The 20842-nt window shown below is 39.9% G+C and overlaps 1 protein-coding gene across 7 annotated transcripts in view; it reads right to left on the reverse strand.

The window, feature by feature from the left end:
- ROBO1 (roundabout guidance receptor 1) overlaps nucleotides 1–20842 on the reverse strand; it is a 1116119-nt gene that overhangs the window by 432829 nt on the left and 662448 nt on the right. For 3 of the 7 annotated variants that reach the window (XM_013968306.2, XM_013968475.2, XM_018053813.1), the window contains exon 1: nucleotides 19400–20504. The exons of 1 other annotated variant lie outside the window; for it this stretch is intronic. In XM_013968306.2, coding sequence (XP_013823760.1) covers nucleotides 19400–19454 — 55 coding nt within the window. In that variant the 5' untranslated portion in view covers nucleotides 19455–20504. Of the gene's footprint in view, nucleotides 1–19399; nucleotides 20505–20842 lie in introns of those variants that run through there. 3 more of the 7 variants (XM_005674785.3, XM_005674783.3, XM_013968529.2) reach the window with 2 other exon arrangements.

The following is a 20842-nucleotide window of genomic DNA, read 5'->3' on the forward strand; positions in this document are numbered from 1 at the left end:
AGAAACTTAGCAATGGTTCATTTATATATTACCTATTTTGGACTTTGAACTTCTATTACTTATTAAATATTTCTTATGAGGAAAATAATGCCTGTTTCCATTTAATCTCAAAATTCTTCAAGATACTATCAGATGCGGACTCTCAGGCTCAGAAAACTTAAGTAATATAACCAAGTTTACACAGTTCACTAGTATATTATCTTTAATTTCTTAATTTTTGTTTTGAAGCTCTGGCATCTGGGGCCTTGCTGACTGGGAAAGATGACTGCTAGTCACTTTCTAGAGATAGCGAACCCTCACGGAAGGGCATACTCTTCAAATATAAAGCAACCAACCCGAGTCCACACGCTGAACCACCTATTCCAGCTGGCCCTTCTGCTCTAATAACCCAAGGCCATGTTCCTAACTAGAGACCTTCCCTGTGGCTGACAACCTGATGAAGTCATTGAAACTATTCAATCCTTAATCTTCTCAGCTTTCATTCTGTGCCTTCCTAGCTCTTTCGCATGAAAACCACAAGAATGCCTTTTGCCCAAGTTCTCTCCTTCTTCCTTCAGCCTCTCAACCAACCCTGGTGCTTCTCCAGGTAGCCAAGTCCCTTCATGGAAGCCTGTGCCTCCTGTTTCTTGGATTTCTAAGTACAAACCTCACGACGGTCATTTCTGTGTCTGCATGTCTTGCCATACCTGATTAAAACAAATCCTGGGTATTTTCTAAAACAGCTAGTGATAGTGCCAAGATGAGAGCATGGCCAGCCAGACACACAGAATGTGATGTCATTATTTATTAACTGAATGAATTACTCAAGAGGCTGAAATCTTACCCACCTAATTATTCCAAAAATGACACAACCTCCCAAATTTATGTCAATGACTCATCTGAAAATCAGGTCTTTGTACCGAAGCATTAATGCTTCTAATTTGGCTTTTCGTTTCTTGAAGGAACAACTCAAGCAGTCCAGGAGAGGGGCTGGATTCAAAGAACATTTTTAACATGGGGAGTCTGTTGCTGGTACTCTTCTACTACTCTCCTGGGCCCCGACTTCACCTTTCACTTCCCCCAGCCTGCGCCCCCCAACCCCAAATGACACGGGATCCAAAATGGCCTCACCGCTCTCCGCCCCTGACACTTCCCAGTGTCTGTCACCATCCCACCCTCCAAGGGGAAACTGCCATTCCCCAAGTGCTGAAGAGCTGAACTCCAAGTAAAAGAGGACCTTTAATCTGATTAAAATAATTCACAGTAAATTGCAAATCTCTTAATCCTCTTAGAGGCATTAACATTTTTTTTTAAATTGGGGAGGAGAAAGCAACTTGATACAACCTCTAATTGTTGGCATTTTTGTACAGAGTAAACAATAATATATTTTGCTTTATTCGGATAGAAATGGCTATCACATTGGCATGGCAATCTGCCCAGAAATCTGTCTCCAACCTGTCAAATTAACCCTGAGTTTTCTCTTAAGAATATCTACCCTTCTTCTACTTGTATTTATTAGCTGTTCTTTTAAATTCCTGGTAAGAGGTCTTAAGGTTTGGAGGGATATCTCTGCAGGGATAATTTTTATGTTTCGGGTTTTTATTTTTTATTTTATTATTATTTTTTTAATCTTTATTTTTATTTTTTATTTATTTATTTTTTTGCAGGGACACTCTTATTTTATTTTATTTATTTATTTATTTATTTATTTTTAATTTTAAAATCTTTAATTCTTACATGCGTTCCCAAACATGAACCCCCCTCCTCCCTCCCTCCCCACAACATCTCTCTGGGTCATCCCCATGCACCAGCCCCAAGCATGCTGCACCCTACGTCAGACATGGACTGGCGATTCAAAATCAGAGTCTATACCAAGCAACAATCATAAACCAGTTCCCTTTAAAAAAAAATCTTGATAAAGAGGACAATCAGCAAAATAATGATAAAAACAACACTATTCATACTTAAATAGACTTCAGAACATGTCAAACACTGTTTCAAACACTTTTACTTAATCTTCACAGCAACTCTATTATTCCCATTTTACTGATTAAGAAAACAAAAAGTGAGATGAGCTACTATGGTGACTTGACTGGGGAGCAATGAGACCAGATTTCAAACCTCTGTACCATTTTAACTCTGAAGCTCACTCCCTTAAAATCACTATACTAAAATCACTCCACTAAAAGATACACTGATGAAAAACTCAGGGATAAATAATCTAGCTCACTATGCTGTTCTGGGGTTTAAAATTACAGTATTTAAATCCTGGGAGTGACCTAAATATTAGTTTCAATTCCAGCACTTTATAGGTGAAGAAACTAATTCACTCAGGGCATGGTGAAAAGCTACTTAGTGACAGACTCAAAGTCAGGGTCAGTCAAGTCTAAACCCAAGTCATGTTTGCTTCCCTCACTTAAGTACAGTTAGTCTCTAGAAAAATCATAGCAAAACCTACAAACTCCACATGAAGGCAGAATACAAAATTCTGTCCAATCCATTTAGTAGGATCCAGTAAATAGAAACTACTGAGAGCTCCCATTTATAAATTACTTACTAATTTGGCAATTTAGGTTTTTCCTCTTTCCAATTACTCCCATGTCTGTTTCTAAAAGAATGAAATTTTATCTAAAAACAAGAGGGAGTATTAATTCCTTTTACAACCCCTGTCGAAGCAAATAAATTCTTGTACCGAATCAATTAATTCACTGAATGTGTTAGTTGTAACACTTAAGTAGATACAGAGCCTCCTAGTTTGAAAGAAGACCTAGGTAAGTAAATGAAACACAGGATGATGGGTAAGGTCACGGTTTTGCAGACTGCTAGGGAAACACATAATGCATGCATGCATGCTAAGTAGCTTCAGTCCTGTCTGACTCTTTGTGACCCCATGGACTGTAGCCTGCCAGACTCCTCTGTCCCATGGAATTCTCCAGGGAAGAATACTGCAGTGGGTTGCTAATCTCTTCGCCAGGGGATCTTCCCAACCCAAGAACTGAACCCTGGTCTCCTACACTGCAGGCAGATTCTTTATCACTGAACTGCGGGGGAAGAGCCCAGGGAAACACAAAAGGAGTACATCAAATCTGCACTGGATGGGTGGAAGGAGTGGCGAAGGGTTGCTTCTGGAGAAACAGACACCTAATTTATTCATTAGGCCCGACAGCAGTTGGGATGGGGGAAAAGGGAGGTAAAGGAGGAAAAGAAACATTTAGACAGAGCAGTCCCAATGGGAGGGAGAAACAGTATTAGAAGACTCAGAGGAATAAGAGGCTGAAGTTTGGTTCATAGGCGAGGAACCCAAATTAGGCAGGTGTGCAATCAATAAATCAAGTCAATAAGGCCAGTACATCCAAAGACAAGGTATTCTCTCACAAGAAAATAAATTGCACATAACATTTCTGTGATTCACAGAAAAGGAAGAGTGTTTATATGGAAAGAATAAGGATAAGAAACAGACAACAGAAATCAACAAGACGTAGGCATATTAGCCAATAAGTTTTCACTACATTTTCTTAAAGGCTGCAGTCCTCAACTAGAGAAAAAAATTCCAAATACACATGGAAGGGGTGAAGAATCCATTATTATTAGCAAGCTATTTTCTCAGAGCATCAAATGATGCTCATCTTTAAACATGCCTCCTGTGGACAATGAAATGTTGGTGACAGTTTCCAGCTTCAGATGAATCAGCTCTCATTGCTCAGGGCACATTACTGCTTCTGACCTCTTCCCCTGCCCGTGGCTTGACCTTCTTCCACTCCAGCATTATTCTCTGCCTCGTGCCTGTGAGCATCTCATATTATTCGCAAGCCATGGCTCTAGAATTTAGCATGAGGAGGGCTGCCCCTGATAGATGTCTAACATGAGTAATGCTCTTAATGACCCCCAATGGGACTCTGCCATATTTTCCCAGCAGGATCAGTCGTTGGAAGACAAAAAAGAAATTCTGCCCACTTTACAGTGAAACATAATGAAGACAAGACATTTCTCCAGAGTGGAATATTTTACTTAGATTTGATAAGAAATGACCAGTTTGGGTTTTGGTGTTTTTTGTTTGTTTTTTTTTAAGTTAACAAAAGTTTCTCCGTATGTACTTAGCTTTGCAGTATAGCTTGAACACCTGAGGAAACTATCTCATTTTTATGTTACCTAAAGAAACCCCCCAAATGTCATTTTAGAAATACATATGAATTATGCACAAAGTTTCCTCACAGAAATGCTAGATATGCTCTTAAAAGCTGTGCATAAATCAATATCTTGTAAGTTAAATAAGATTTTCACTGACAAATTATTTCTGAGATGCTTTATTTTCATTTCTCATTAATATTCAATTGGCAGTGATTACTGACCCTTTAGATTAAGCGTCTCTCCTGATAATATTTCTGTCAAACAGCTAATGATCTATAAAACAAATTATAAAACAAATATAGGAAACTAGGTTTTAGAAATGATCCTACAACAAATATATGCAGAAGGTAAAGGCTTCTTTGCAATTCAGCCTTAGCCCCAATTTCACTTCTATTTCTTCAGATTTCCTTAATGGTTCTTTTCAACCTGTAATTCATATGCAACACAGTGGTGTATCTCTTAACAGCAGTCAGTAAACTTTTAGATGCTCTCTGTTGATAATTTCCCCTTATTCAAGAATATATTTATTTATTCAAGTTCATCAGAGACTCTTAGCTCATCAAAGGACTTGTGGTTTTGTTTTCTTTGTTTGTTAGCTTTAAGACAAAAGAATAAACATAAACAGTCAAACTGATCACTTTTCCTGGCTTAACAAATACAGTTTGTAAAATGTAAATAACTCCCAATAAAGGCAGAAGCTTTTGGTTAAATAAATAAGCCATTATCTAACTACTTAGCTAGTAACAATACAGTAAGGATGACCAAATACCAGAAAAGTAAAAGCTTCTAAAATGCTGAAGATAACAGAGAGTGAGGGGATACTGATGTTTTTAGAGTAGGAATAAACAGCAACAAATAAGTCATTCTATATGAGATGGATGATGTAAAATTATAAATACAAAAGGATGATCTGTTGGTCACAGTTGCTGTGATGACATATTATTGTTGTTGTTGTTGTTGTTGTTATTTGGACTTAAGTGTCCCCATTTGTCAGCTGGGAGATTTTACTTTAAAACATAGACTTTTGCCTCTTCTTGAAAACTCTGAGAGTGTATGTACATTAAGTCCACACATCTCCATGGCAACATCCAGTCAGCCATCCCTTAGACCTGATAGAGGGCCTTGCTCTCATAGGCCCTGTACTGGCATTTGTTTTCAACCATTATAAAATATTATCAGAAAAGAAAAAGAGACTCTCACAAATTAAATGTTTTCTTATCTTCCTTGCCAACAATCATGACTTCAGACCAGGAAGGGCAGTCTGAAGACGGTTCAGCGGTAAATGAAGGTGGGAAGATAAGTATCTAGCTTACTAATATATTTTAAATCTCCTGATCCAGAAAAGCATTATATTGCTAACTACTGACAGAATTTTTAAATGAAATCTTTATTTGAACACTGGGAATAAGTTAAAAGTTATCTACATTTTTACTAAAAAATAAAACAGGATCCTCAACATCCATGTTACACTTCAGGACACTGACAAAATATATATTAAAAACAATAACAACAAAATAACATAACCAAGTGGAATGACTCTTTATGAAAAAAATGAAATTGGAAGAAAATGGATATCTTGTGTACAGAGGACAGAAAATTTAAAAAGAGCTTAACTGTCTTCAAAATGGAAACAGTTTCATGAAGAAACTGGACTGAATTTACCATGGGTAGTTTGGAGGGCAAAACAGAATCCAGTAGAATAGGAAATAGAGTTGAATTTTAGCTTAATTAATGTGCAAATTTACACAAAAATTATAAATGGAATCTTCTATGATATGAGGAGATAATTCCTGTCATAGAAAGTAATGAGGGTAGGATAAATAATAGTTGTTAGGATATTGCAGAGAGTAGAAGCATAGAAATAAAGCTGTTCTAAGACACTGTCCGAATGATTCTCTGATAGGTTAAGAAAAATAAAACAACATTATATTTAAATGTATTTATATGTATACTGCTATGCATACATACCCTCAGAGAATATACCAAAAAGTAAGTATCTCAGTTTCTAAGAATTATGGTTATCAAATTTATTTTTTATCACCTCTTCTCCACTTGGCAGAAGCTCTTTATGGTCCAAGCATAGGCTCACAAGGCACTCATGTATTAAATTACCTATTGGGCAATCAACCATTTAGCATATTTTCCTTAAGTGCAAGGAATGAGATTTTTTTCAAATAATTTGTTACCTGGTAGGATTGATTAAATGAACGAAAGAATGAATGCTATTATTAATGTCCTCTAAAATAGTATAGGGTCATAAATGAAATTCCATAATAACTACCTGTAAAATCCATCTCTTCGAAGAGTTATATCATTTTTCCAGGTCACCACTCCTGGATGCACCTTTCTAATAATTCACTTTGCTCAACAAGACATTCTGTTCTTTCTTTCAACACTCTTTGGCAAGCTACTCATTTCAGGGAGAGTTTGCTGACTAAGTAAATCCCCTTACCAGTTCCCAAATGTAATTCTCCCTTCTCCCATCATATGAAAACGTCTTTCATTCATCGACTGCCAACAATTCACTCCTGTGATTCAACATTCACTTTCCTGTCTATATGTACATAACCTGAATGTTGTGTTGAAAGCTCCTATACATTATCAGGTATGTCTGAAACATGCTTTAAAGTCTCTAATAGTAACAAAGAAGACAGTTGGTTAACAATAATTTTTCATTATTATCAAGATTGATAATCTTGATTTATGTAATCAAGAAAATCAAGATTGAAAGCCATTTACTGAGGAATAAATAATGTTATTAAGCTCCATTAATAATTAACATAGCATTATCAAATGTAAATGAATGATAGGCTACAACGCAATAAATGCATAGAAATGCATTTATTATCAAGTAGATTTGACAGAGTAAAAACTTTTAAGGTTGTGACCCCAGGTCTCATATAACAGAGAGTTTTAGATATGATACCATTTTGATTATTGGTAAAGGGTAGGAAACTGGGGAAAATGTTCATTTTCATTTAAACGTATATATTCCAGTATTGTTGCCTGGAGACTCCCATGGACATAGGCCTGACTGCAAAAAGTTGGGCACAACTTAGCAACTGAACACCAACAACAAAAATCATAAACCTATGGACACAGAGATGAGAACAGAAATGTACCATTCCACCTGCATATTTGGAAATAACTTTGGAGGACTACTGGGTTCAGTAGAGAGAACAACATCTCAGAAATTACAAAACAACCTTAAAGAGACATATCTACTTAAAAGAGTAAGAAGAGCATCAGTCTTCCAATTGACACCCAGGACTGATCTCCTTTAGGATGGACTGGTTGGATCTCCTTGCAGTCCAACAGACTCTCAAGCGTCTTCTCAAACACCACGGTTCAAAAGCATCAATTCTTTGGTGCTCAGCTTTCTTCACAGTACAACTCTCACATCCATACATGAATACTAGAAAAACCATAGCCTTGACTAGACGGACCTGTGTTGGAAAAGTAACATCTCTGCTTTTCAATATGATATCTAGGTTGGTTATAACTTTGTTTCTAAGGAGTAAGCGTCTTTTGATTTCATGGCTGCAGTCACCATCTGCAGTGATTTTGGAGCCCCCCCAAAATAAAGTCTGACACTGTTTCCCCATCTATTTCCCATGAACAGATAGTAACACCCCCACCCCCCCCCAAAAAAAAAATAAAAGATGTCCGTTTCATTATAGGGGACTGGAATGCAAAAGTAGGAAGTCAAGAAACACCTGGAGTAACAGGCAAATTTGGCCTTGGAACACAGAATGAAGCAGGGCAAAGGCTAATAGAGTTTTGCTAAGAGAACGCACTAGTCATAGCAAACACTCTCTTCCAACAACACATGAGAAGACTCTACACATGGACATCACCAGATGGTCAACACTGAAATCAGACTGATTATATTCTTTGCAGCCAAAGATGGAGAAGCCCTATAGAGTCAGCAAAGACTGGGAGCTGACTGTGGCTCAGATCATGAACTCCTTATTGCCAAATCAGACTTAAATTGAAGAAAGTGGGGAAAACCACTAGCCCATTCAGGTATGACCTAAATCAAATCCCTGATGACTATACAGTGGAAGTGAGAAATAGATTTAAGGGACTAGATCTGATAGACAGAGTGCCTGATGAACTATGGATGGAGGTTCCTGACATTGTACAGGAGACAGAGATCAAGACCATCCCCAAGAAAACGAAATGCAAAAAGGCAAAATGGCTGTCTGAGGAGGCCTTCCAAATAGCTGTGAAAAGAAGAGAAGCAAAAAGCAAAGGAAAAAAGCAAAGATATACCCATTTGAATGCAGACTTCCAAAGAACAGCAAGTAGAGATAAGAAAGCTTTCCTCAGCGATCAATGCAAAGAAATAGATGAAAACATCAGAATGGGAAAGACTGGAGATCTCTTCAAGAAAATTAGAGATACCAAGGAAACATTTCATGCAAAGATGGGCTCAATAAAGGACAGACATGATATGGACCTAACAGAAGCAGAAGATATTAAGAAGAGGTGGCAAGAATACACAGAAGAACTGTGAAAAAAGATCTTCACCATCCAGATAATCACGACGGTGTGATCACATACCTAGAGTATTCATCCTGGAATGTGAAGTTAAGAGGGCCTTAGGAAGCATCACTACAAACAAAGTTAGTGGAGGTAACGGAATTCCAGTTGAGCTGTTTCAAATCCTGAAAGATGATGCTACAAAGTGCTGCACTCAATATGCCCGCAAATTTGGAAAACTCAGCAGTGGCCACGGGACTGGAAAAGATCAGCTTTCATTCCAATACCAAAGAAAGGCAATGCCAAAGAATGATCAAACTACCACACAATTGCACTCCCATGCTACTAAAGTAATGATCAAAATTCTCTAAGCCAGGCTTCAGCAATACATGAACCATGAACTTCCAGATGTTCAAGCTGGTTTTAGAAAAGGCAGAGGAACCAGAGATCAAATTGCCAACATCCGCTGGATCATGGAAAAAGCAAGAGAGTTCCAGAAAAGTATCTATTTCTGATTTATTAACTATGCCAAAGCCTTTGACTGTGTGGATCACAATAAACTGTGAAAAATTCTGAAAGAGATGGGCATACCAGATCACCTGACCTGCCTCTTGAGAAACCTGTATGTAGGTCAGGAAGCAATAGTTAGAACTGGACATGGAACAACAGACTGGTTCCAAATAGGAAAAGGAGTACGTCAAGGCTATATATTGTCACCCTACTTATTTAACTTCTATGCAGAGTACATCATGAGAAACACTGGGCTGGAGGAAGCACAAGCTGGAACCAAGATTGCTGGGAGAAATATCAATAACCTCAGATATGCAGATGACACCACCCTTATGGCAGAAAGTGAAGAAGAACTAAAGAGCTTCTTAATGAGAGTGAAACAGTTGGCTTTAAGCTCAGCATTCAGAAAACTAAGATCATAGCATCCAGTCCCATCTCTTCACGGCAAATAGATAGGGAAACAGTGGAAACAGTGCTAACTTTATTTTTCTGGGCTTCAAAATTATGCAGATGGTGACTGCAGCCATGAAATTAAAAGACGCTTACGCCTCGGAAAGAAAGTTATAACCAACCTAGACAACATATTAAAAGGCAGAGACACTACTTTGTCAACAAAGGTCCATCTAGTAAAGGCTATGGCTTTTCCAGTAGTCATGCATGGATGTGAGAGTTGGACTATAAAGAAAGCTGAGTGCTGAAGAATTGATTCTTTTGAACTGTGGTGTTGGAGAAGATTCTTGAGAGTCCCTTGGGCTGCAAGGAGATCCAACCAGTCCATCCTAAAGGAGATCAGTCCTGGATGTTCATTGAAAGGACTGATGTTCAAGCTGAAACTCCAATACTTTAGCCATCTTATGCAAAGAGCTGACTCATTTGAAAAGACCCTGATGCTGGGAAAGATTGAGGGCAGGACGAGAAGGGGATGACAGAGGATGAGATGGTTGGATGGCATCACCGACTCAACTGACATGAGTTTGGGTAAACTCCAGGAGTTGATGATGGACAGGGAGGCCTGGCGTGCTGCGGTTTATGGGGTCGCAGAGTCAGACACACCTGAGCACCTGAACTGAACTGAATCACAGATTCTAACCAGGCTGATGCCTAATATATTTTATTTATCATATTACTAATTACACTATTTTCAAATTCCAATGAACACTCTTGCAATCCCAAGAATTTGAGCCCATCAGGCTCCCCTGTCCATGGGATTTGCCAGCAAGAATACTGAAGTGGGTTGCCATTTCGTTTTCCAGGGGATCTTCCAGACCCAAGACCGAACCAAGGCTCCTGCACTGCAAGCAATTCTTTACTGCTGAGCCACCAGAGAAACCCTGCTTGGTTTTTACTATTAATATCTCAAACTTACTCCACAAACTGAACACACTGAACTCCAACAGATCATGTTATGGGGGTGCACTTATATTTCTGTGATCTTATCGTGTATATTATCAGGGTTGCACTCTCTTTTGTTACTTATAGTTTGACAAGCAGAAGAGGGCAACAGACAATGAAATATACCAGAAAAATCCATCATCTAAAAGGGAACTAAAACAGCCTGGTAGCACAAGCAAGTTTCCTCACAAAAAAAGCATCTTGGCCTTGTTATATATACACATTTTATAGTGTTTCATCTACAATCATTTTCCCAGAAACGAACAGTGTAGTGTGTATAATGGTGAAGACCCAAAATTCTGGGATCAGACTGGTTTCAAATTCTGACTCCACCACCCTAGGTGAGTGACCAGTCAAGGAAGTAAACTTTTCTGAGCCTCCTTTTTCCATACTGATAGGCAGGGATAACAGCCATGCCTTCATTCTCAACGTGGAATCAAGTAAGATGTGTGAGCACTGTGCCAGCCCATAACTTTATATGTTTAGACTTTATAATAATTATTATTAGAGATATTGATTCCTAGCCTTCAGATTCAGTATACATATTTGGATCCATACCTCATCATTTAATTATTTTTTCATTATCAGGCTATATATGTGTATATATCTATACATATATATTTAATAACTATGTGTGGTTATTAAAGGACTTTGTTCAACATATCAAATACAAAATGGTGAAAGGGTAATTTTGAAATGGGGTCCTAGGAAAGAATGAGTTCCTGGGATGGAATGATGCTTAGCAAGAGAAAAAGACCAAATACTGCAGGGCTCCTCTCGGGACATACTTATCTAAATAAAAGTGCCTTCATGATGCATCTATTAATTCCAAATTATTAGCTGATGAAAAGCAACAATCTTGTCAGTGAAATGCCCCTCCTCTCTGTGCAGAATCCAAGCTTCTGCCCATCTCCCATTTTCTTTCTACATCTTTAGGTTTTGGCAATATACTAAGTTCATTAATTTAAGCAAATTCCAATTCCAAACTTAACACCAGATTGCTAAGGAAATGTTCACTTCTTTTCAAATATGAGGGAGAAAAACAGATGAGTCTATCTCTCACAGGCTGTACAAGCCAGTTTACTTTAGTCAGACAACTTGCTAATCGAATGGTCTGGAAATACTGAAATTGCTTCCCAATCCAGGCAACTGAAGTAGTTTAAAGTTACCAGAGGTGTGCAGTTAACACTTACAAATGCATTTTAACACTTTGATATATGAACAAACACCATTTTAGTGAAGTTTCCGAGTAATAGAAGACTGCCTTTTAAGTCAAGCCTGAGTAAACAAGATCAGCTTTAGATCAGTAAGACTAAAAAGTGTACATTTTATATTCCTGTTATATAGGAAAGGAATTGAAGGCAGACACTTTTAACCAAACTAAAACCTAGTATATCATTATTGGAAGAAAACAATCACATGCTAATACAGAAAACAGCGTATGCATGTTATTGAAGTTTGGAGATTTAAATTTTGAGAAAGTACTTCATTAGTACCATCTGATGCCAAATAATCTTGAGACAGACAAGTATAGCCTGATTCACTCACTCATTGGTCCTATTTTCTTTTCAAATTCTACCAGGGATTGCTAATGACAGAAAAGGGCCTTGGTCACATGGGTGGAGAAAAAATAAAACCTAGCCTCTGTCTCCTCTTCTGCTAATAACCAGGAATGAGCTTACCAAGTTGACATTTTTTTTTCCATAATGGTGCATAAGTTATGACCATACATAACACACTACAAAGAATCTGATGGTCATAGAAGCATATCTTTTATTATTTTCATTGAAATTTAAGCTAAATCAAGACAGAGATAACATATGCCTTAAAGATTTTTAAACGACTAAAAGGTCATATGTAACGATTTTATTACTTCTACAATAATTTTCCTCACAGTAAAAGAACAATTTATAGGGAATTCCCTGTCATTCCCGCGGTTAGGACTCTCTGTTTTCACTGCTGAGGGCCTGGGTTCAATCCCCAGTCAGGGAACTAAGTTCCCACGAGCTGTATGGTGTAGTCAAAAATAATAAAATAAAAAACAAGAATTCACAGAGTGTTTCAGGGATACAGACTTGGTCTCTTATATTGTTTAGCAGAACCTCTGTCAGACAGAAAGTTAGCCATGAGCCACTAGAGGCATCCAAGTCAGCTGCCATATCCAAAAGCTATTAACCAATGCTGCCCCAAACACGGCATCAGTACTCTAAAACGGTCAGGGGACCGGAAAAAATCCCCCACTAGCCAACTGGAAGGATTTGTGCCCCATTCTGGTACTCACGCATGCCTCACACTAGCTATCATGTCCTTAGATAACCTTTGTTTCATTGGGCTCCTTAAATGTTCATAAATATTCTATGAATACATATATCTAATTTTAATAGGCTGAATTATAGGAAGAACATGCACATCACAGCCTCTGGTTATAAAACCTGCAGCTGTCAATTAAGACTGTCAATCAATGACCAGCTGGATTAAAAACTCTACACCTCAGCGCTCTGGGCCGCTGCCTCCCTAGGCCTTGGCCCACCTCTCTCTCGAGGTGTTTTCTGTGTTCTCTCTCAATCTTCAATAAACTCTCTTGCAGCAAGTGAGAACTCAAGATTCTTCTTTGTGTTTTTACCAAGAACCAAGCCCCACGGAAGACGGGTCTCCTGACTCTCTTCCACTAACACCTCTTGCAAATAGCTGAGAGAAAGTTCCAGACTCCATGCTCCTTTCATGGCTGACTGTGGATAAGCCGTCCTTGGTTTTCAAGGCATGTACAGATAAGCTGAACACAGGCATAGGTGACCTATACCTCGAACTTAACACTTTATGAAATCCAATCAAGGGCATTTTGGGGGCAGGAGGAGAAGGGGATGACAGAGGATGAGATGGCTGGATGGCATCACTGACTCGATGGACGTGAGTCAGAGCGAACTCCGGGGGTTGATGGACAGGGAGGCCTGGTGTGCTGCAATTCATGGGGTCCGAAAGAGTCGGACATGACTAAGCGACTGAACTGAACTGAACCATGAGCTACAACTTGCCAGAATTGCTTTAAAAATATGTTTTCTAATATGGGAGACTAATGTGATCAAAAAAAAAAGGTCCCAGAAATATACTGTATTATTACTACTTCCTATATGCTGCATATAAATCACTCACTGGATACAAAAAATATATATCCGCACTTAAGGCAGAACCACACTGCTCTGCTGACATTTGCTTGTATCCATTGATGGTGCTTTTTAATGGTTCATTTACCTGTCAAACTAGGTGACAGGCATTAGGCCTATAGACTATTCGGCATCAAACTCACAATCCAAGAACCATGTCTACCATTGTTTACCTTCTATACACTCTCCTCCTTTAATAAAATAAGTTAATTAAAGAAAATAAACAGATATTCTTTTCTGGCTCTAAGCCATGGACAGCTGTGAACACCAAAGAGGTAAGGTACTTCTCTCGCTGAACGAAGTCAGAAAGATATGCACAGTCATGCTGTTCAAAATATTGTTTTATGTGTGGAACAACAATGCTGTAAGACGTTTGGAAGCCAAGTAAAATCACAGAAGTAAGGGAATTTGTAACAGTCTGTTTTGGTTTAAGCAAAAGGAGATTGAGCTCCCCCATGAAGCAAGCAACATGACACCTTCTAGCATTAGAAATAGCCTTTTGGATGGCTAAAGAGAGAAACAGAGAGGCAATGTAGTGGGGATCAAAGCTATCTCCCTGTACACTACAGATAATCTTTTTTCCTCCTTTCCTTCAACAGCAAGATTGAAGGAAAGGGCTAAAGGTAGAGGGAGAAGGGGGAAAGGAAACCATCCTAATCCAGAATTGTAAAGGAAGGAGGTGGCCTTTGATCTCCACAGGATGGCAACTTTATTGGCTATGCATAAGCAGTTTCCAACCAGCTGATCAACCAGGTATTAACACACAACACCCTTCCATGATCAGTAACCATGAAGTGAGTCATCTGTGAACAGCAGTCAAGCAGAAGGCTCATCTGTTACTAAATGACCACCAGCCCATGCCCAACCAGAGAGGAAAAAGCAACCCCAGGGGAAATGATTGCTTCTCCACAGGCTCTTCCCTGATAAGCACCAATTATTTGCCTTGGGACTCAGAACAAAATCTTTCCTCAAGTGTGCATGAATGAGGATGGCATTCATTTTTCAAAATACAACTTGGAATTGTGTGTTTCCACATCACCAGAAGTCATTGTTTTGACTTCTGTTCAGTCTCTATTTTTAAGCATACCAGAAAATGCAGACATGATAAAGGCTGGATGCGAGTTGACTGAAGGTAAAGAATCATTGTCTTACCTGGTGATCTAAAAATTTGAATATCGTTTACTTAATGGCAGGATAAGAAAAGCCTCCCTTCCAAATTCTCAAGTGTTCAAACCACAGTCTTGTTTGGGTAGATCTGGTGGACATGCTTTAAAATTAAACAATGACTGAACTATAATCTTTCTTCTTTTAAATCCTTCATTTCTCTCTTTCAACTCAGAAAGCGCACAGTGGTTAAGGGTTTTGGAATCAACTTGGTTCAAATCCCCTCTCATCTGTATCTCCTAACATCTCTATGATGTTATAACTATAAAACACAGATAAAGTAATATTTTACTAATAATAGCACCTACATCATACAAGCATTAAACAAGATAATGGTGAATGTTCAACAAATCATAGTCATATCTTCATAGCAATGGTAGTAGTCATCAGCATAAAGTTCCTTAGGGTACCCCAGAATTTGAACATGATCTCATTTTTTTTAATTATTATTATTTCTTTCTTTTGCTCTACTGGTCTCCTCTAAGCAAAAACATTGTGATACAGAAGGTAACTACTTAGCTTTTCACTCCACTAAATAAACTGAGGCAATCAATATTCTAAAGTCTTATTAAATTAGCAGCTTTTAAAAAATTATACAAATTCTTTAAAGATTTAGACTACTCCTTTGTTTCCAAATGATTCCATCTTCCAAACTACTCAGTTCTTAAAAACAGTCTAGCTCTTTATATAGTTGTTAAACAGACAAGCATATACATTGACATCAATTTTTCAAGAGTCCACTTTTCAGATTTGCTTTTTGTCCTATGTGTGGACAGAGGGGCGCACTCAGATTTGGCTGCTCTATCTACTGCCACTCCTCCTCCTATAGCTTAAAACAATTATAGATTAATTCTGAATCTGGTTCTTCTACTGTACTTCTCTAGACTTCTGCTTCTACTGTTTTTTTTTTTCCTTTCTTATTACCAAATTTCTTAATTTATTTCAGATTACCTAAGGCCTAATTTTGAGTAAAATTTTTATTTCCTTGTATTTTTTCCATAAGAAATCAAGCAGTCAAGACAGTTGTATTTTTGTTTTCAGAATTAACCATTTTTCAAAAGCCAGAAATTAACATGAGCATTACTCTAGCATCGCTTATAAACACAGAAAATGATACATATTCAACTATTTACAATCTTCACTGGCAAGCTATTATTCTAAATTTCCCAGCCAATTGTATACCTCTTGCCCAGTATTTTAAATTGTACCTATTCCATGTAAAATAAATAAACAAATAACTGTGATTACAGGTTTGAAGTTTAGCGTTTCGTATCACTAATTCACACAAGAATACTTCATTTGTCACAGTGAAGACTAAAGGAAAATTTCAGATAAACTTACTGTTCTGAGACATTTTAATTGCAATTATCTCACGAATTAGAGGGCCCATTATCAAGAAATCGTATGCTTTAAAAGATGTCACAGTGTTCAGGCAAGTATATTTAAAAGCTAACAAGTTTATTTTAAAATAAGGAATTACCAGAATTGCCAAAGAATCTTCCAGTTAGAGAGAGAGAGACCATAGACCCAGATAAGTGGATTACGGAGTGAAACTTTCCCCAAAAATTTCCCTCCCAATAAGAGAAAAAGACTCCTCCACCCACCAAAAGCAGAAAGATAGGACTAGTGAATTTCCACTTCATTTGAAGTTCATATCTCATCGTAAGTTTGAACTGAAATTCAATCACTTTTTTCACTTAAAAGTAGGTTTTAGCAAATGGAGTTGAGGAGGGGAAGTCCATAAAGAAGGAAACAGTGTTTAGAATCAGATCCTGAGAGATCACACAGGTTGTTGTTTTGTTTTTTTTTTCCCTAGTACTATTTCATCTGCTCCCCTCACCAAAAGTCTAGCTCTCCATAGAAAAGAAATGAGGTATACAAACACGAAAGAAACTCACTATAAAACAGCATTTCTAAAGAAATAATTATTTTTTTGAAAATCTTAGTTTCCTAGAATAAAAAGTTATATATTGTAGCATTAGTGTAATAAAAAGTACAAAAAGCAAACATATAATATTTGATGTTAAGTATGATATCAACACATCAACATGAAGTGTATAATCTGTTTGAAGAAAACTATTGGACTTTGTTAACTTGGCAGCCAGGTTAAAAAAAAAAGAAAAAAAGACCTGACAACCAATAGATGCTTTTACAGGTTAAATCTTGTTGAAGGTCCCTTAGCCCCTCGGTACACTTTGATTTATTTAAACTCACCACATTTCTCTTAAATACACTCCATTAACAAGTGATAGACTGTGATCTTAGGCTTGAGGCAAGATATGAAACACAATCTTTCAAGAACTTCATTCATTCCCTGTCCAGGTGTCTTGAGCACGCCCACCTCGACTTACTTATCTGAGTTTTGTGAAGGTTTACTCAAATCAATAGGATGGCTTTAGAATAGCACACTCTCATGAAATCTTCTCAGCAGACCAATAACTTGGCCTCCCCAAGTTCAAATGCACAGCAGGAGTTAAAGTCAGCGGAAGAGCTAGGAACAGCTTCAGGTTAAATATGAGAGAGCATCTTACAAGGACACACCTCTGACCCTGCCAACAAAGTAGATGACCACACCTATTAGAAAATTTAAGACTTATGAAAATCATCAGTGTCTTCAGTGGAAAATTAACTTAAAAAAACAAAGCCAGAAATCATTTCAGGTCTAAATAATTTATATCTATTTCAACTACAAATCTCCAATACTAGGTACTCATCAAATTACAAAATCTGAGAGGACAGTACACACACTCCAAGATACTTCTCCAAGTGAAGACAGAGAATTCCCAAGCTGACCTGACCAGCTTTCAGTGATACCTTATTAGTGTGACCCTATCTTTAATCTACAGCCATGATAAAATGTCCCAACATATACAAACTCAGCTCAAACAGTGACTAATGACCATTAATCCTCCTATCTTCAGTAATCTGGCTCTCCAGTCATTTATCACACTGACACTTCACTTTACACACGTGAATAAACTTTAACTGAGAAGGTGAATCAACAAAAACCTCAAAGGTATCTGAAGCTGTAAATTAAACTAGGGGGAGATGCAGCAAAGACAGACAAATAGAGAGATCAGATATGAATGTTTCTGATTTGCATCCTGGCCAGGTCCTGTGGGTGGGGAACTTTTCAATCATTCAGACCTGCAAACTAAGAAGAAAAAAAAAAAAAAAAACTACAGTAGAGAAAGGGGAAACTGAAGTAAGAAGAGGTGGCCCCAAAGAGTTGGTTTCATCTATTCATCTTCCACCGTGACATATATGAAAACTTCAGTTTTTTGTTTTCTTCAAAGGAGTAACAATTTAATGAATTCCTCATTTAGTTTCATTGCAAAGGTTCCTTTTAGTCAGAAAGCATATCTCGTGGGCTGAAACTATTTTAAGGGTTTATTCGCTATCATTTGGCTGATGTATGTTTTTCTTTTACATATTTCCTTAAGTAAAATCCTTCTTCAAAATAAACTATAGCTATAGACCACAAAAATCTCAAACCAACCTTTCAAAACTGTTTCATAATCACGGAAACTGAGTGACTCTAACCTACAGGCCTTGATGCAACTTGAAGCTCAGTACAGGACTATAAAAAATTCCCTGAGGTGCAGTGCGTGTGTGTATGTGTGTGTGTGTGTGTGTGTGTGGTGCAGTGTGAGTGTGTGTGTGGTGTGTTTTAAGGCCTGAAATCGGATCCTTGATTGAAACCAGAATCTACCAAAAAGAAAGAAAGAAAAGTTGAGTCGTGGCTCTGTTCCCCCATACAAAAGTTTCTTAGGGAGTGTCAGAAAACTATTGGTAAGTGTAGATGCATTGTACACTCTTAAGGTCAGACGTACTCCACTGCAGCATCCTTCCAACGGTTCATATGAAGAGTTTCCATACTATATAATGAATCCCCCAAATCCTAAACCCAGCCTTCAGTTTTCCCTTGCCAATGAATATTCCCAGGCAACTAAGTGTTCCCTTTCTGATACTTGCAACCGCCTGTTTCCCTTCTAAACTCAACCAGCCAGAGTGGCTAGTTTATATCCTACCGTAAGAAGGAGTTATTTCCTGAAGTTTCTTCAGCATCGAATTTAATTACAGACTTCGGTTACATAAAACAACTACTAATAACCCGTTTGCTCGGAAGAGGAGGGGCGAATAGCACGACCAGGTTCAGAAATCCTGACGGGTTTCTGGGCTACCGCTCCCTGGGCGCACAGCTCCCTTCCCCAGGGACGCGGCCGAGCCATCGGACTGACTTTGGCTCATCGTCAGGGCCCAAGCTCACCGCCACCCGCTGTCTCTTCCACCCCGCGCTCAGACGTGCGTTTGCCCGGAGAGATCTGGGCGTGCCTCGAACTTGGCAAAACGCCTAGGTCTGCAAAAAGGCTTGGAGGGTCTTGGGGGATGGGGGAGTAAGGACAGCACAAAGTACCATCTAAGAACCCTTTCGTCTAAAACTCCTGCCAGGGGTCGGGCCCCTCCGGCCTTGGAAGGAGGCAGAGGTCGCCAAAATTCAGCTCGGGGTTGATTCGGGAAAGTGGAGAGAAGGCGTGCAAGGGGGGAATGAAGGGTGAAGAAAGACGACGCGGGGTTACCTGAACAGAGACATATGAATCCAAAGAGGTAAAAGTGAGCAGGCTCCGCGATCATTGTCCTTGGGTGGATCCTGCATTCAGTCTCATGCCAAGAGGAGGGGGTAAAAATGAGCTCCCCAAATTTATGAAGCCACACACCACACACACTACACACAAAGGCTTAATATAAGCAACGTGGGTCAATCCGCCAGGACTTTTCAGGGCAATTACTGGTCCACCTTTCCGGACGCTTGTCAATATCTCAGAGCCCTTTGCAGACTAAGGATTCCAAGGTTTGCCTTCTCTGGCGCCAGGGTTTCCGAGGCGGCTCGGCCACTTCCAAGGACCATCCAAAACGAACAACAAAGAGCCGAGGCAGAAGAGCAGTTGTGCGGTTTCCTTCCTCCGCGATCTCTCCAAGCCTCCCGGCGTGCGCCCCCACACTGTGCGCCCGAGCGCCGCGGCGAGGGCCGGCGCGGCGGCAAAGTTGGGGTGTGAGAACGGATTAGGGCGAGCCGAAAAGTGCTTCTCCGTCTATCGGCGAGCCCAGTCAACAGCTGGCCACCCGCGCCGGCGGCAAAGGCAGCGGCAGCACTTCTGGAGAGCAGGCACAGGGTGCCGGGGGTGTGCCTGGGTGACTCCGCGCGCTGGGGGCGAGCAAGGGGGCGGTACGGCGACAGCGGTTCCCTGGGCGGGCCCTTGTTCCCATCACTTGGGGGATGCGGAGGGCACTAAGGACGGCAGCCGGTCCGCGGACACACTCACGCCTCCTGGGCGCTCCCAGCCCAGAGCTGCGCTCACCATCCCTCAGACCCCTCGCCGCTGGGGCGTGCGCGCAAAGCACCCCGAACTCTCCGCGGCCGGGACGCTGGAGCCCAAAGTTCCAAGCGGCGGCTACCCGCAGCCCAGGCTCGTGGTAGCGGCAGGGAGGCAGCTCCCGGACCTCCCCGGGGTAGCGGAGAGGGGCGAGGAGCGTGCCGCTGCGGGTAGGAGTGACGGCCGCCGCGGCTCACCCGAGCTCCGCCGGGATCAGCAGCGTCTGAAGTTTCTGCTCTCACGCTGCCCCTTCTCTGGCTCGGTCGTTTGTGGGTTTCCCCCACCTTCCCCGCGGCTCCCAGTTTCCTCCCTCTCTTTCCCGGCCCGAGAACACTTAAAGGGACCGCGCGGTCCTTTCCATGCGTCAGGTTACACTCTCCAGACGCCTCCCTGGCAAGTTCTGCTTGTTAATATTTCCATCCACGAGCCAGGGTGCCCGACTGCGCCCTCAGGTGAGAAATCAAATTGCTCAGGATCACAAATCCGAGCGAATGGGAACTTGGCTCGTTTCTCTTGCCACCCTTGGCTCCCCTGCACCTTTCTCCAAATGGAACCTCCCAGCCAAAGACTTCAAAAATCCTCCGGTCCAGCTTAACCTCTTCCCTACCGCTTCCAGGAGTTGGATGAACTTTCAGATAACTCTGTATT

This window comes from Capra hircus, chromosome 1, assembly GCF_001704415.2.
Source record: "Capra hircus breed San Clemente chromosome 1, ASM170441v1, whole genome shotgun sequence".
Classification (NCBI taxonomy): Eukaryota; Metazoa; Chordata; class Mammalia; order Artiodactyla; family Bovidae; genus Capra; species Capra hircus.